Source organism: Heterocephalus glaber, unplaced genomic scaffold (assembly GCF_053883595.1).
Source record: "Heterocephalus glaber isolate CG9 unplaced genomic scaffold, H.glaber_assembly_v1.0 deba00001444, whole genome shotgun sequence".
Classification (NCBI taxonomy): Eukaryota; Metazoa; Chordata; class Mammalia; order Rodentia; family Bathyergidae; genus Heterocephalus; species Heterocephalus glaber.
In genome coordinates, this window is record NW_028258297.1 from 20,091,511 (window position 1) to 20,103,048 (window position 11,538).

The 11,538-nt window shown below is 33.5% G+C and overlaps 1 protein-coding gene across 2 annotated transcripts; it reads left to right on the forward strand.

The window, feature by feature from the left end:
- The first annotated feature begins 654 nt into the window (after positions 1–654).
- On the forward strand, positions 655–8,773 carry Rergl (RERG like). Of its 2 annotated transcripts, XM_004845804.4 has the most exons (5): positions 655–788; positions 1,909–1,965; positions 4,620–4,693; positions 5,758–5,906; positions 8,181–8,773. In XM_004845804.4, the coding sequence occupies exons 1-5, from the start codon at positions 737–739 to the stop codon at positions 8,461–8,463; spliced, it is 615 nt and encodes a 204-aa protein (XP_004845861.1). In that variant the 5' UTR covers positions 655–736; the 3' UTR covers positions 8,464–8,773. The 2 variants fall into 2 exon arrangements, with proteins under 2 accessions (XP_004845861.1, XP_004845862.1); XM_004845805.4 differs by lacking the exon at positions 1,909–1,965 and having other exon boundaries at positions 667–788.
- The last annotated feature ends 2,765 nt before the right edge of the window (positions 8,774–11,538 follow it).

Here is an 11,538-nt window from a genome sequence, read left to right on the forward strand (position 1 = left end):
AGGAGGAACTGCGAAAGGTTTCTGTTTATTGCTTTCCAAACAACATGGATTGATCGCTGTATTTTATGTCAGAAATCTCACAGTTATCTACTGGCATAACATGTTTTAAAAATGAGGAATTGGTTATTGAAGAAGCTGTTACAAACTCTAGCTCTCATTTTTGTCTGGAGAATCTCATATGATTTGAAAAGATGGTCTGGTTATTCATCTACATGGCTATCAAATCTTAATTCAGAAATCCTAGAGTTCATCTTTTCTCTATTCTCTTCTTTCTATGACTGAATTAGCTTACTTCCCCTTGAGTTTCACAGGAGAAATGGTAGATGTAGCTTCAGGTATTAATACTAATCTCATCAATGTGACTTTACAGAGATGTTTTCTCATCCTCTAAAAATGTTCTAAATGAAAAGAAAGCAATTTTTCTGGGCCTTGGGAGAAGGTAAGTTCCAGGTCCACAAAACAGGGAATTGGGAGCAAATATCCTTTTAAAAATGCATACTTATTGGTTTAATAAAGCTTACTGTCTAAATAGTAACTCCCATTTTTAAAAAATGGAACATGTTGTAAACTTCTGTAGGAAAACATTTTTAAAGTTATTATTAGATGGTAGGAATATGGGGAGGAGTTTGTCTTAAAAAAATAAGATCAGCAATAAAAAAGGAAGTTAAAAAACAACTTTGGTTTAAGTCTGCATAGTTACAAAACCTGGACTTATTTGAAGGACGAGAAAAGCGAAATGAATGAAGTCAAGCTTGCTGTATTGGGTGGCAAAGGTACAGGGAAGTCTGGTGAGTGTGATGTTTTCTTGGGGTGATATAGTGTAAAATGAGTGAGAAACATCTTGACATGTTAAATAATAACCATATATAACTACATGTATTCAATAATTCATCTGGGATGAGATGCACATTATTTTTCAGTAGAAACTTTCAATTTTATAGAAATTTTCAATTTATTTATAAATGTAGGGATAGCAAGATGACCAAAATATTAATTGGTATCTTCTTCTACTGATGCTTTTTAAATTTTCATTTTTATTATGTACTACATGTCTGCAGTACCTAATGATGACATTCATCATGGCAGGTGTGGTGGAACATGTACATAACATATCTTCATTCTTTTTACTTCCCTTTCCTCTTCACTCCTTGATAATTCTTAAAGTTAGAAGAAATAATAGTAAATGTCCTCCTTATTATCCCATTTACATCTCACTTAATTACACCTACCCTGAAAGCCACCAGTGGCCAATAAATGGCTTTGAAAGGATTAATCTGCTCTTTAGATTAAGGAAGAAGACAAATGCATGGAGATCAACATTGCTGAAGTTAAAAAACCTTGTAGATACATAGTTTTATGGATGTCCTGACAGTGAACTACATGTGCTCTGATTTTGGAAACCATAATTTAGTTTGGTTAGGTTTTGCTTTACTTTGCTTTTGTTCATATCCCAATGGTGATGAGGATGTCTCCAGTAAAGCTATGTTAGCCTAATGAATAATAGCCTTTACACTTGCCAGACTCTGGAGATCCTTGTCACTCTTGTTTGTAGTACTTTGGAGCCAGATTTAATTTGATAGAGGAAACAAAGGATGTAATAGTTTTGTATTTCGAATGTAAAGAGAAATGTTGGTATTATAATACTTGCCTTATGTGTTTGCATTCATGAGTTAATTCCATGATATAAATGTGTAGAACTCTGAGATCATATTTTTCTATCTTCATAATCATTATGGTTGAAATCACCATGGAAACATTGTTTACTATAATTAAAACCAGGATTCGGTAAAATTTTAAGGTCTTCATGAATGTTTGGTGATTCTTAATCTGAAAGAGAAGGTGTTATGTATATAATTAAACTATATGCATCCCAAAATACAACAAACCTTGAATTTTACTTGTTTCTAGCACTTACAGTAAGGTTTCTTACCAAGCGATTCATTGGAGAATATGCTTCTAATTTTGGTAAGTTATTACTCTCGACTTTTTCTATTTTAAAATTTCAACATCATAATGAAAGTCCAATTAAAATCATAGAAGCATTTAAGTAGAATCTATTTTTTACACTTAATAAAATTATCTAGCTTGATATAAATTTCAGAGAACTTCTAAAACTGGTGGTAGAGCACTATAGTCCAATCTTTGAATCATTTCACTAACTTAAAAATAAATTTTGTGTTATTTTGATAAGAATTAGTTTGTCATATGGGAGAAGTCACAGAACAATAAGTGAGGTATTTTGCCACAATTTTGAGTATTGTTTTGGTTGGTAATTAATCACTATTATAGTATTAATATTTTATCTAATCATTGTCTTGGTGATAAATTATTTTTCTTTATTTAAAAAGCAAGAATGACATAATTATAGCAAATATGAGATTTGTGAGAAAAGAGAATAACTTTGCATTTAATATTACTTATTTCAAGTAAGAAATTAATGTCTGCAAGTGTTTTTATATGAAAGAAAAAGGAGAAATCAATCGTTAAGATTTATCCATCAGGTAGCACTATAAGACCATTTCAGAAAATAATTTTATTCTAGTGTGTTGTTTCCTGCACATATCCAACATAGTATTTCAGTCTGTATGACATTTTTGAAGACTTTAGGGCAAGCACTTGAAAACTGATTATGGAAAGTAGAAATATATGAAAAGAGAAATTCCTAGTGTTTCATTTCTGGGGCAAAAACTTCAGTGACAGGGTCAGCATAACACACGAGTTTGGACTCAGGCATAGGAAAATGTTCCTAACTACAAATGAAACTAAACATAAATAAAAAAATGCAATATCTCAACAATAATAGCAATAACGACAACCTTCACCTTAATCTTTTATACAATCTAGTTATAAACAAATGAAATGTTTATACATTTCTAGTTGTTACATCTCACCAAAAAATATAAGACCTAGAGATATTTTGAAAAGATAATAAAATGATCCAAAGGTCATCGACTCTATGAAAACAAACTAGCAAAAACAACTCCATTTTATGAATGAAGGCTAGAAAGGGAAATAACATTCTTTAAAAATTTGGGAGTTGATGATACTTGCAGTAGTTTTTTGAGTCTTGAGGATGGATACTTTTTAAAGTCTAGAAGGAGATTTTATGGTTCAGAGTCAATAGCAAAGCTATGAAGTTTAGAAGAAACTCTCTGGAAATGCAATTTAAGATTTTATCAAACTACAACAAATTTTATTCAGTGTAATCAAAGAGATTTTAAAAGTCAACCTTAACCATCTGGGGAGACATTAAGTCTCCAAATATCTGCTCTAGCTTTTTCCTATTGGTTACAGAATACTGGCCATCATAGGTCTTGATTTCATATCCCAAGCAGTCTCCTGAATAATTGTCAAAGTTTTGAGGCATCAAATTTCTAAAAAATTTAAAGAATGATTTGGACTGTAGTGTAGATGGAGTGAAGAAACTGTTAAATATAAGCCAAGTTTGATTGGAACAATTTGTTTACACAAGAAGTATCTGATCTGGCTACAAAGTATACTTTAGTTCTCCGAGGAGAATAGAGTAGGGACAGGAAGGGATTGGAAGACTCAAAGCAGATAAATTAGGAGGTTTCTGAGGCAAGAAATATGGTGACTTGGACTACAGTGTTGGCAATGGAGGTAGTGAGATATGGACAAACAAAAAATACACTTTGAAGACAGCATAAAAATGAATTTTTAGTAGAATAAACATGGGCATGAGAGAAAGAAAGAATCATGGAAGATAATTAAACTTTTTACCTGAAAAGTTGGATTTATCGATATGCCATTTATGTAAGTAGGAGTCTATGGAAGATGCAGCCTTTGTTGGCAGGTGGGGTTCAGTTTTAACTGTGATAAGACTGATATGTCCATCACATATCTAAATGGATCTTTCAAATGGCTAGTAGTTGTCTGTCTGGAGTCCAGGGAAGTGGTCTTCTTTATGGATATAAGTTGGGTTAATCAGAAATGATTGGTCCGTAAAGGCATGGAGTTGGTGAGGTCAATGAAGGAACATAGATAGAGAAGAGATCTATGGACCAGATCTGTGTTTGGAGTGTGTGAAGGTATGGGCTATGAATTAACAAGTTGAAGTAATAAGGGATAAAAGAAAAAACAAACAGAAGGATGTGTGATATGGAAAGCCACATATTTAAGGAAGCAGGAATGATCAACAATATTAATGTTACCAATAAGGTAAATAAGAACAAGACACAGAACCAACTACTAAGTGTAACAATAGGCAAGTTAGAAAAAATTTGACATATTTGTAAAATGTTGGTAATGAAACATTAAATAAGAATGAATTCATGATACAGCAAAGACAGAGGCAGTATTACTGGAGTGATGTTTTTCAGTAGGTTGGAGGAGGTCATTACCAGTTGGGAGTAAATCGATTGTCCGGAGATAGGAACACTGATACTTCATCCATGGGAAAGATGCAGTGGTGAAATTCATTTCTGAGAAACTTATCTGAGGAAATACAACACGTACATGGTTTTGGTCACTACCAAAGAAGAGAAGTTTCTTACTATCACACTAAAACATAACCAGTTGAATTTGCTATGATAAGAGTCCATTTTTTATGCTGGAGTTTTTCCATATGAACAGTGAATATAAATTTTTCTTTTTTGCAGAATCTATCTATAATAAGCATTTATGCTTGGAAGGGAAACAACTAAATCTGGAAATCTATGACCCATGTTCTCAAGTAAGTTACAAAAAACACCCTTCTATTATATTTTATTTACTCAATTATGATTTGAAGAAGATATGAAGAGGGAAAGTAAAACATTGCTAGTGCTAAAACTGAATTTTCTTTTCAATTGTAATTATTAAAATCTTTAGAGATTACTTTTAGTGTTGTAAATGCTGCTATCTGTTTTTTCTGTACATTTATGCCAAAATATTCATATCACAACTATCTTTAAAATAGCAACATTAAGCTGCACTTATATTGCATTTCTATCAAGTCATAATATAGCTGTCAAAAATTAATAATTTAAAGGTTTATTAACTCAAATTATATGTTCATTGACTTGTAAGTAGTCAGTTGTCAAAAGAGAATAATTAAGATAAATGTTGAGTACAAACCTCTGTGTTCATTCAAAATATTACAATAGTTAAAGTAAGATTATATAAGGCCAAAAAGGAATTGTTAATTGTTTAAGATTTCAAAACAGAGCAGGGTGCAGTGGCCTGTGCCTGTAGTCCCAACACTCAGGAGGCTGAGGCAGGAGGATGGCAAATTTAAGGCCAACATAGTGAGTTTGAAGCAAGCTTGGACTAGACACAGAGATCCAGTTTCAATCAATCAATCAATCAATCAATCAGTCAACTTTCTAGAACAGATTTTTTTTAAAATTTGGCTAAACCTTGGCAATATTTTTACTTTTATGAATTTAAATCTAATACCAAAATCAATAGATATTCCATTTACTTCATAAATATAAAAGTCATCTTTCAAAACAAATGTGTCATTATTAATTTAAAAAGTACTTTATCATTTCAAATTTTCAGAAAAGTAGATATTTTCTTACAGAATGGATGTGAAATGTGGTACATAAAACTTTGTTGTTCCTTTTTATATTTCAAATTTCAGTCATTTTTAATTAAAAGAAAAGGTGGTAAGAAAGAAATTGAACATTTAAAAAAATTCACTCCAGCTTTATAGATGTCTCTTATATGTAGACATGTCTCCATTAATTAACTATTTAAAGTGTAAAGTACTGGTGTCAGATCTCAATATTTTAAATGCACTTTGTTTACTTTCAGTCACAGAAAGTGAAAGTTTCCCTCACAAGTGAGCTTCATTGGGCAGATGGGTTTGTTATTGTGTATGACATCAGTGACAGGTCTTCGTTTGCTTTTGCAAAAGCCCTGATACACAGAATTCGGGAGCCACAAACCAGTCATTGGAAAAGGTAAAATATTTCATTCCCCTCCCCTCTCCCTTTTGTAAACCATCATATAGCTGTAAGCATCATTAGGAAGAATTTAATACAGCCTTCCAATTACAAAATTTAACAGCCCTGAACAATGCATCTTCCCATGCCACAGGAGTTACACATGTAGTAAAAGGAATAAGTGCGAATGCTTTATATCCCCACTGACATAAACAGTTTCTTGCCCGAGTAAATGGCTATTTTACAAAACAGCTTCTATTGTTCACATGACACTCACTTGCAGAGTAATGGTCCTCTGTATACAAGATAGTTTGTTTTTCAACCTTTCCCTTTCATTCTCACAAAAATGTTAAGGATAATAAATGAATCCAGATTTATTACATCTGGCATCCTGTACAGTGCAATTCTTAGTCATTGGGCTGTTCAATATATCACAGAATAGATGAGTAATCAAACTATTTACATATTCTAAGTGTGAGAATGCGTCTTTCTACATTTCACCTCCTAAAAATATAGAGATGTTCAACAATTCTTTGTTAATTGTCCTGATACACAGGTTATGAAGGAAAATACAGGATTACTGTGCCTTAAACAGTTGTATTGGTAGGTGAAAGTTTAAGCATCAGAGTTTCCCATATTTTAGTTTTTTCCATTTTTAAATTTTTTGTTCACTTTTCTGAGATTTCAAGTGTTTTTATTCAAAATGCTTTTAAGGAATTCTTTGTGCTCTTAATCAGTTTTCCTCTTAGACTCCAAAATAATGCTCTAGTCTGGAAAATAAAAAAGCACAATATTATTGCAAATGGGCACATGCATATTTATATCTATTTTACATGCCCATTATCAGGAAACCATAGGCTAATAATTGATAAAGGATATTTCTCTGAAATTAGTTGACGTACATTCTTGTACATTATTTTTCTTAGGTAAACCAATGTAATGTCTAGAGCGCTGTTTTCTGATTATGTAGCTGATGACAGCATGGTAGAAGAAAAGTATGTAAATTTCCTGAGGTTTCTTTCATAGCCTCAACTTCCTATAATACTATTGTTTGGGTTTTTTTTAGAATTCTGTTATTTTCAGCTTCAAATCTCTTATATATAAGCACTAAGACAAATTTTGGTATGGAAACAAAATTCTTTGATATTCTTTCAAATCAAGATAGCCACTGAAGAACACTTAAACATACTCTATATATAACTTGTATTTAACATTTTAAAAGCCATCTCCTTAATTTATTAACTAAACAAGTTCTAGAGAATTTCCAGTTGTAGAAAGGTTATTAGGGTATACTATGATATTTTTATAAAATTATATCTGGTATTTGTGGCTCATCCTTTGACATATTTTCATTCCTCTTGTCTCATTTATCCTTCATAATAATTTCATGAACTTGACTGAAAAAGATATTAACACTGCCCATAGTGTCATATAAATGAAAGCAACTTTTAGTGGAATATGGTGTCAGTAAGAATTAAAGACCCTGTGATTATTAATTTCTTCCCTATCATCAATATCATGGCAGTTCCATGTTATTTAAAGGCTAGTAGTTTTATTATATTCTTGAAATGAAACTCTATTTTTGAACTGTTTCATTAGAACTAAGGAGAATACATTGGGATCGGCAGAAGACATCTGTCTTAACAAAGAAATTTTTTCTTAAACAGTTTAAGTTGTACAAGGTCACAAGATTAAAATATTCTCTATAGAAGGTTATGATGGATATTAGCAAAAAAAAAAATCCAGCAATGAGTACTGGATATTTTTGCTTAGGAAAAGTCTATCTAAATTAACTGCTTCAAACAGTCAACTGTAAGAGACATTTGTTAATCTTCCTCTTACAAATGACAATGAATGTGAAGAACAATAGTAAACATCTTTCACTGTCTAGGACTGTACTAGATATTTTTATACACATTATTTAATCTCTGAGAATTCTCTGTGATGAGGACTTGTTCAGTTTTTTTTTAATAAAGAAACAAAGTTGGAAAGGTAAGAGACATACCTGGTTAGTAAACAGTCAGAATCCAAGAATCTATGTATGTTATTTCAAATCCAAAGCATTAAATCTTTGTTGCTTTTGTGCTATTTACTACATTCTCTCTAAAATGAATTTTAAGTAAATGGGAACATAAGTCAATATCCACACACATGGCCACAAGTACACATGCACACTCAAAAGCTTTTCTTCTCTGGATTATAATCCTTTGGATATAATTCTTCCAGATTTTTTTTTTCTAAAAACAGAAATGTTGAAAGGATCTTGCCAAAAATTGTGTCTCTGTATTTCAGAGCCCTGGAAGCAGCAGTGCTTTTGGTTGGCAACAAGCAAGACCTCTGTCACGTGCGTGAGGTTGGCTGGGAAGAAGGGCAGAGGCTGGCCCAGGATAAGCGGTGCCAGTTCTGTGAACTGTCCGCTGCAGATCAGTGTCTGGAGGTAGAAATAATGTTTATCAGACTTATCAAGGACATCCTGACAAACTTGAAACTCAAAGAAAAGAGAAGACCCAGTGGATCTAAATCAATGGCCAAACTGATTAATAATGTATTTGGAAAGAGAAGGAAATCTGTTTAGTAGACATGTAATCCAAGGCATTTATTTTATCACAGAGTTTCAAACATGCACATGATAATTACATTTAGCCTTGGTATGCAATTTGAAAAATTCTCTTGGAGATATGAAATGATAGAGCATGAACCACAGCTGCATTTTCAAATACATTTTTGTCCTTTATGTTGATTTTATCTGGTTCACTCTGTTTCACATACAGTCTTTCACTTATTGTACAAAATAGCACTCACTGAAATCTCCTGGTAGATTGCTATCCAGTGTACCAAGTAAACTCTGCTTATATAAGTTTATTAAACTACCATTCCAAAATTTATTCACCTTTGTTTTCTGTAGTTCTTTTGCATGAAATGAGTAATTCTATTCATACAGTTAATGTATTATATGGTGCAACTTATAAATTGGTGAACATTATTTAATAGAAACACATGGATTCATTTTTAAAATGTCATTTCAATAATCTTGTGAGTTACATGACACTTCCCATATTTTACATATGAATTAGGCCCTAAGAGGTTATATTCCATGCCCATGAATAAATGTTTTGTAGTTGGTCTGATGATGTATTTTCTTTTATGCTGTCTCAACAAGGACAATCCTCACAGAGAATTAACTTATACAGAAAAGAACATTTTCAGATCAAAAGATTAGTCTATCTTGGTTTATTTAGAAACTCACACAGTATAGGGAAGAAAAAGTAAAAACTGATTGGTAAAAATATAACCTGGAGGGCTTTTTTGTCCTCATTTTTTTATTATTTATAAATGTTTGGGTCCTTATCAGATGACTTTCACTACTATTTTCTTCCAAAGCCAACATTCTACTTCCTAGACCACATTACCCCCTTCCCCTCCCCGCCCGCAGCTTTTCTACTTAACTGTCTTTCAAGTTGAAGCTGTAGGGCTAACTTTAGCCAAATGGTTGATACTAGGTCTCAGACAAGTTACACTGGGAGTACAAGCAAGGATGTACATGTACTTTGTTAATATGCATAAGCAGGAACCTGGGGACCAAGATGGAAAATGGCTGAGTAGAGGATGGCAGGCTGCAGTGGTGGGGGGAAAATGGCAGATAATAGAAGACTTCATTGACATGAGCTTCCTCACAATAAATCATAATTCATCATCTTAAGAATGACACCTGAAAGTGGTATGTAGGGCTTTGCTATTTCTTAGAACTTTGAGCTTGATGCTATTATGCTAACATAAAAGTACTAGAAAGATAGAACTATGTTGTGAGCCTATCAACTCGGTTGACTATGATCCCTGTAAGAATTCAGGGAATTTCATTTCTTTGGGAAGTAAGGGTCACAGACACCTTTGAGAAGCTTGGCAGTGACTATGCTCCATGAGTCAGAGTGGAAAGTAGATCAGCTCTGTGGTTCTACCTCAGTGGATGCTACCATTGCACTGTGCTCTTTGATATCAATTCAGATGGCTATCTTGGAGGAGAAGAATCTGGATGTCTGGATTTACCATGCTCTTTTTATTTCCACCCACCTAACCTCAAAAAAATGGTGCCCTATCTGGAGTGGTGTCCATTTCTGATACTGGATGGTGAGATATTTATGAGTGATGTGCTCAGTCAGCCAAGTTTAGGGAAGCTTCATATTGCGCTCTCTGCCACCATAGTCACTGTTATCATGGCTTTGTATTACATAACCACGGAGGTGCCCAAGGAAAAAAAAGCAAGTTGACATCTGTTAGCCAGGCGTTGTGGTTTATATATGAAGTATCCCTCCAGCAAGACTCCTGTTGTAAAGCCTTGGTCTCCAATAAAGCAATATGCAGAAGTGGGTCCTAGAGATGTCATTGGATCATGAGGGCTCTAACCTCATTAGTTGCCCAGTGATAAGATCATAATTCCATGGGATTAAAGGGAACTGGAGGAGACAGGAGGTGGAGCCTAACAAAAGGCAGTGGACCATGGGGATGTGTCCTTGGGAACTGTATCTGATCTTCACACTTTCTCCTCTGGATGTTTCTCTTTCTCTCTGCTTGCTGAGTGCTCTGAGATGAGCAGCTTCTTCCACCATGCCCTTCTACTATGTTTCTCCCATGTCACTGGCCTAGAAACAGTAGAGGCATCTGACTATGAACTGAATCCTCTGAAACTGTAAACCAAAACAAAATCTTTCCTTCTCTAAATTGCTTATCTCAGGCATTTGGTCACAGTGATGGAAAGTTCACTAACACCTCAGGTCATCCTGTCCATCTGGTTGTAAAGTGATTTATCTTTGGGTTTTGCTCTCTGGTGGGCATTAACATTATACACAAAGATGTGAGTATTGTATGACTTACTTGAGAGGGATGCATCCACATACCTTTTCCTCAGACCTGCTGGTCCCTGTCTTCTAGTATTACCTCTTACAGACTCTGACCAAATGGCAAAACAAGTCATCAGTGCACTACAGGTCACCTTTCCTACCATACAAGAAAGATAACAACATGCAATTCTTGAATTTCTGCCAGTTTGGATAATACATTTCTGTTAATGTACTGCATTGTTACCTCCTTGCAAGAGTATGATGAGATGCTGTCTTCCTTTGGCTGGTGCTAATATACTAAAGTGAGGAAAGTTTCTTAAGGACTAGAGATAGTCATTGCTATGTAAATGAGAAATAAACTATCGTGTAAAGTTATCCTAGGAAACTCAGTGATGGACTTTTTTGTTCAACAATTTATATATGGGTTTATTAATTATTGACTAAATATATACATTATATATCTGCTATATGGACACTATATATACTTAGATGTATGTGCACTATAAATTAGTGCAAACAATTGTACTTTTTTTGTTTGTGTCCATCTGGATAGTCTTTATTTATTTATATTTTGTTTTGTTTTGTTTTTGTTTTTGTTTTTGGTACCGGGGATCGAACTCGGGTCCTTGCGCTTGCGCAGCAGGTAGCAAAACCACTGAGCTAAATCCCCGGCCCGATAGTCATTATTTTTATTTGGTCTTCATTCTTTGGAATAATTTTTGCAGTTAATTAAAATTCCTTTGGAATTATTTACTTTAAAATAACATTTCTTCATTTATGTGTGAGAACTCTAATTTTCAAATGCTATTTAAATT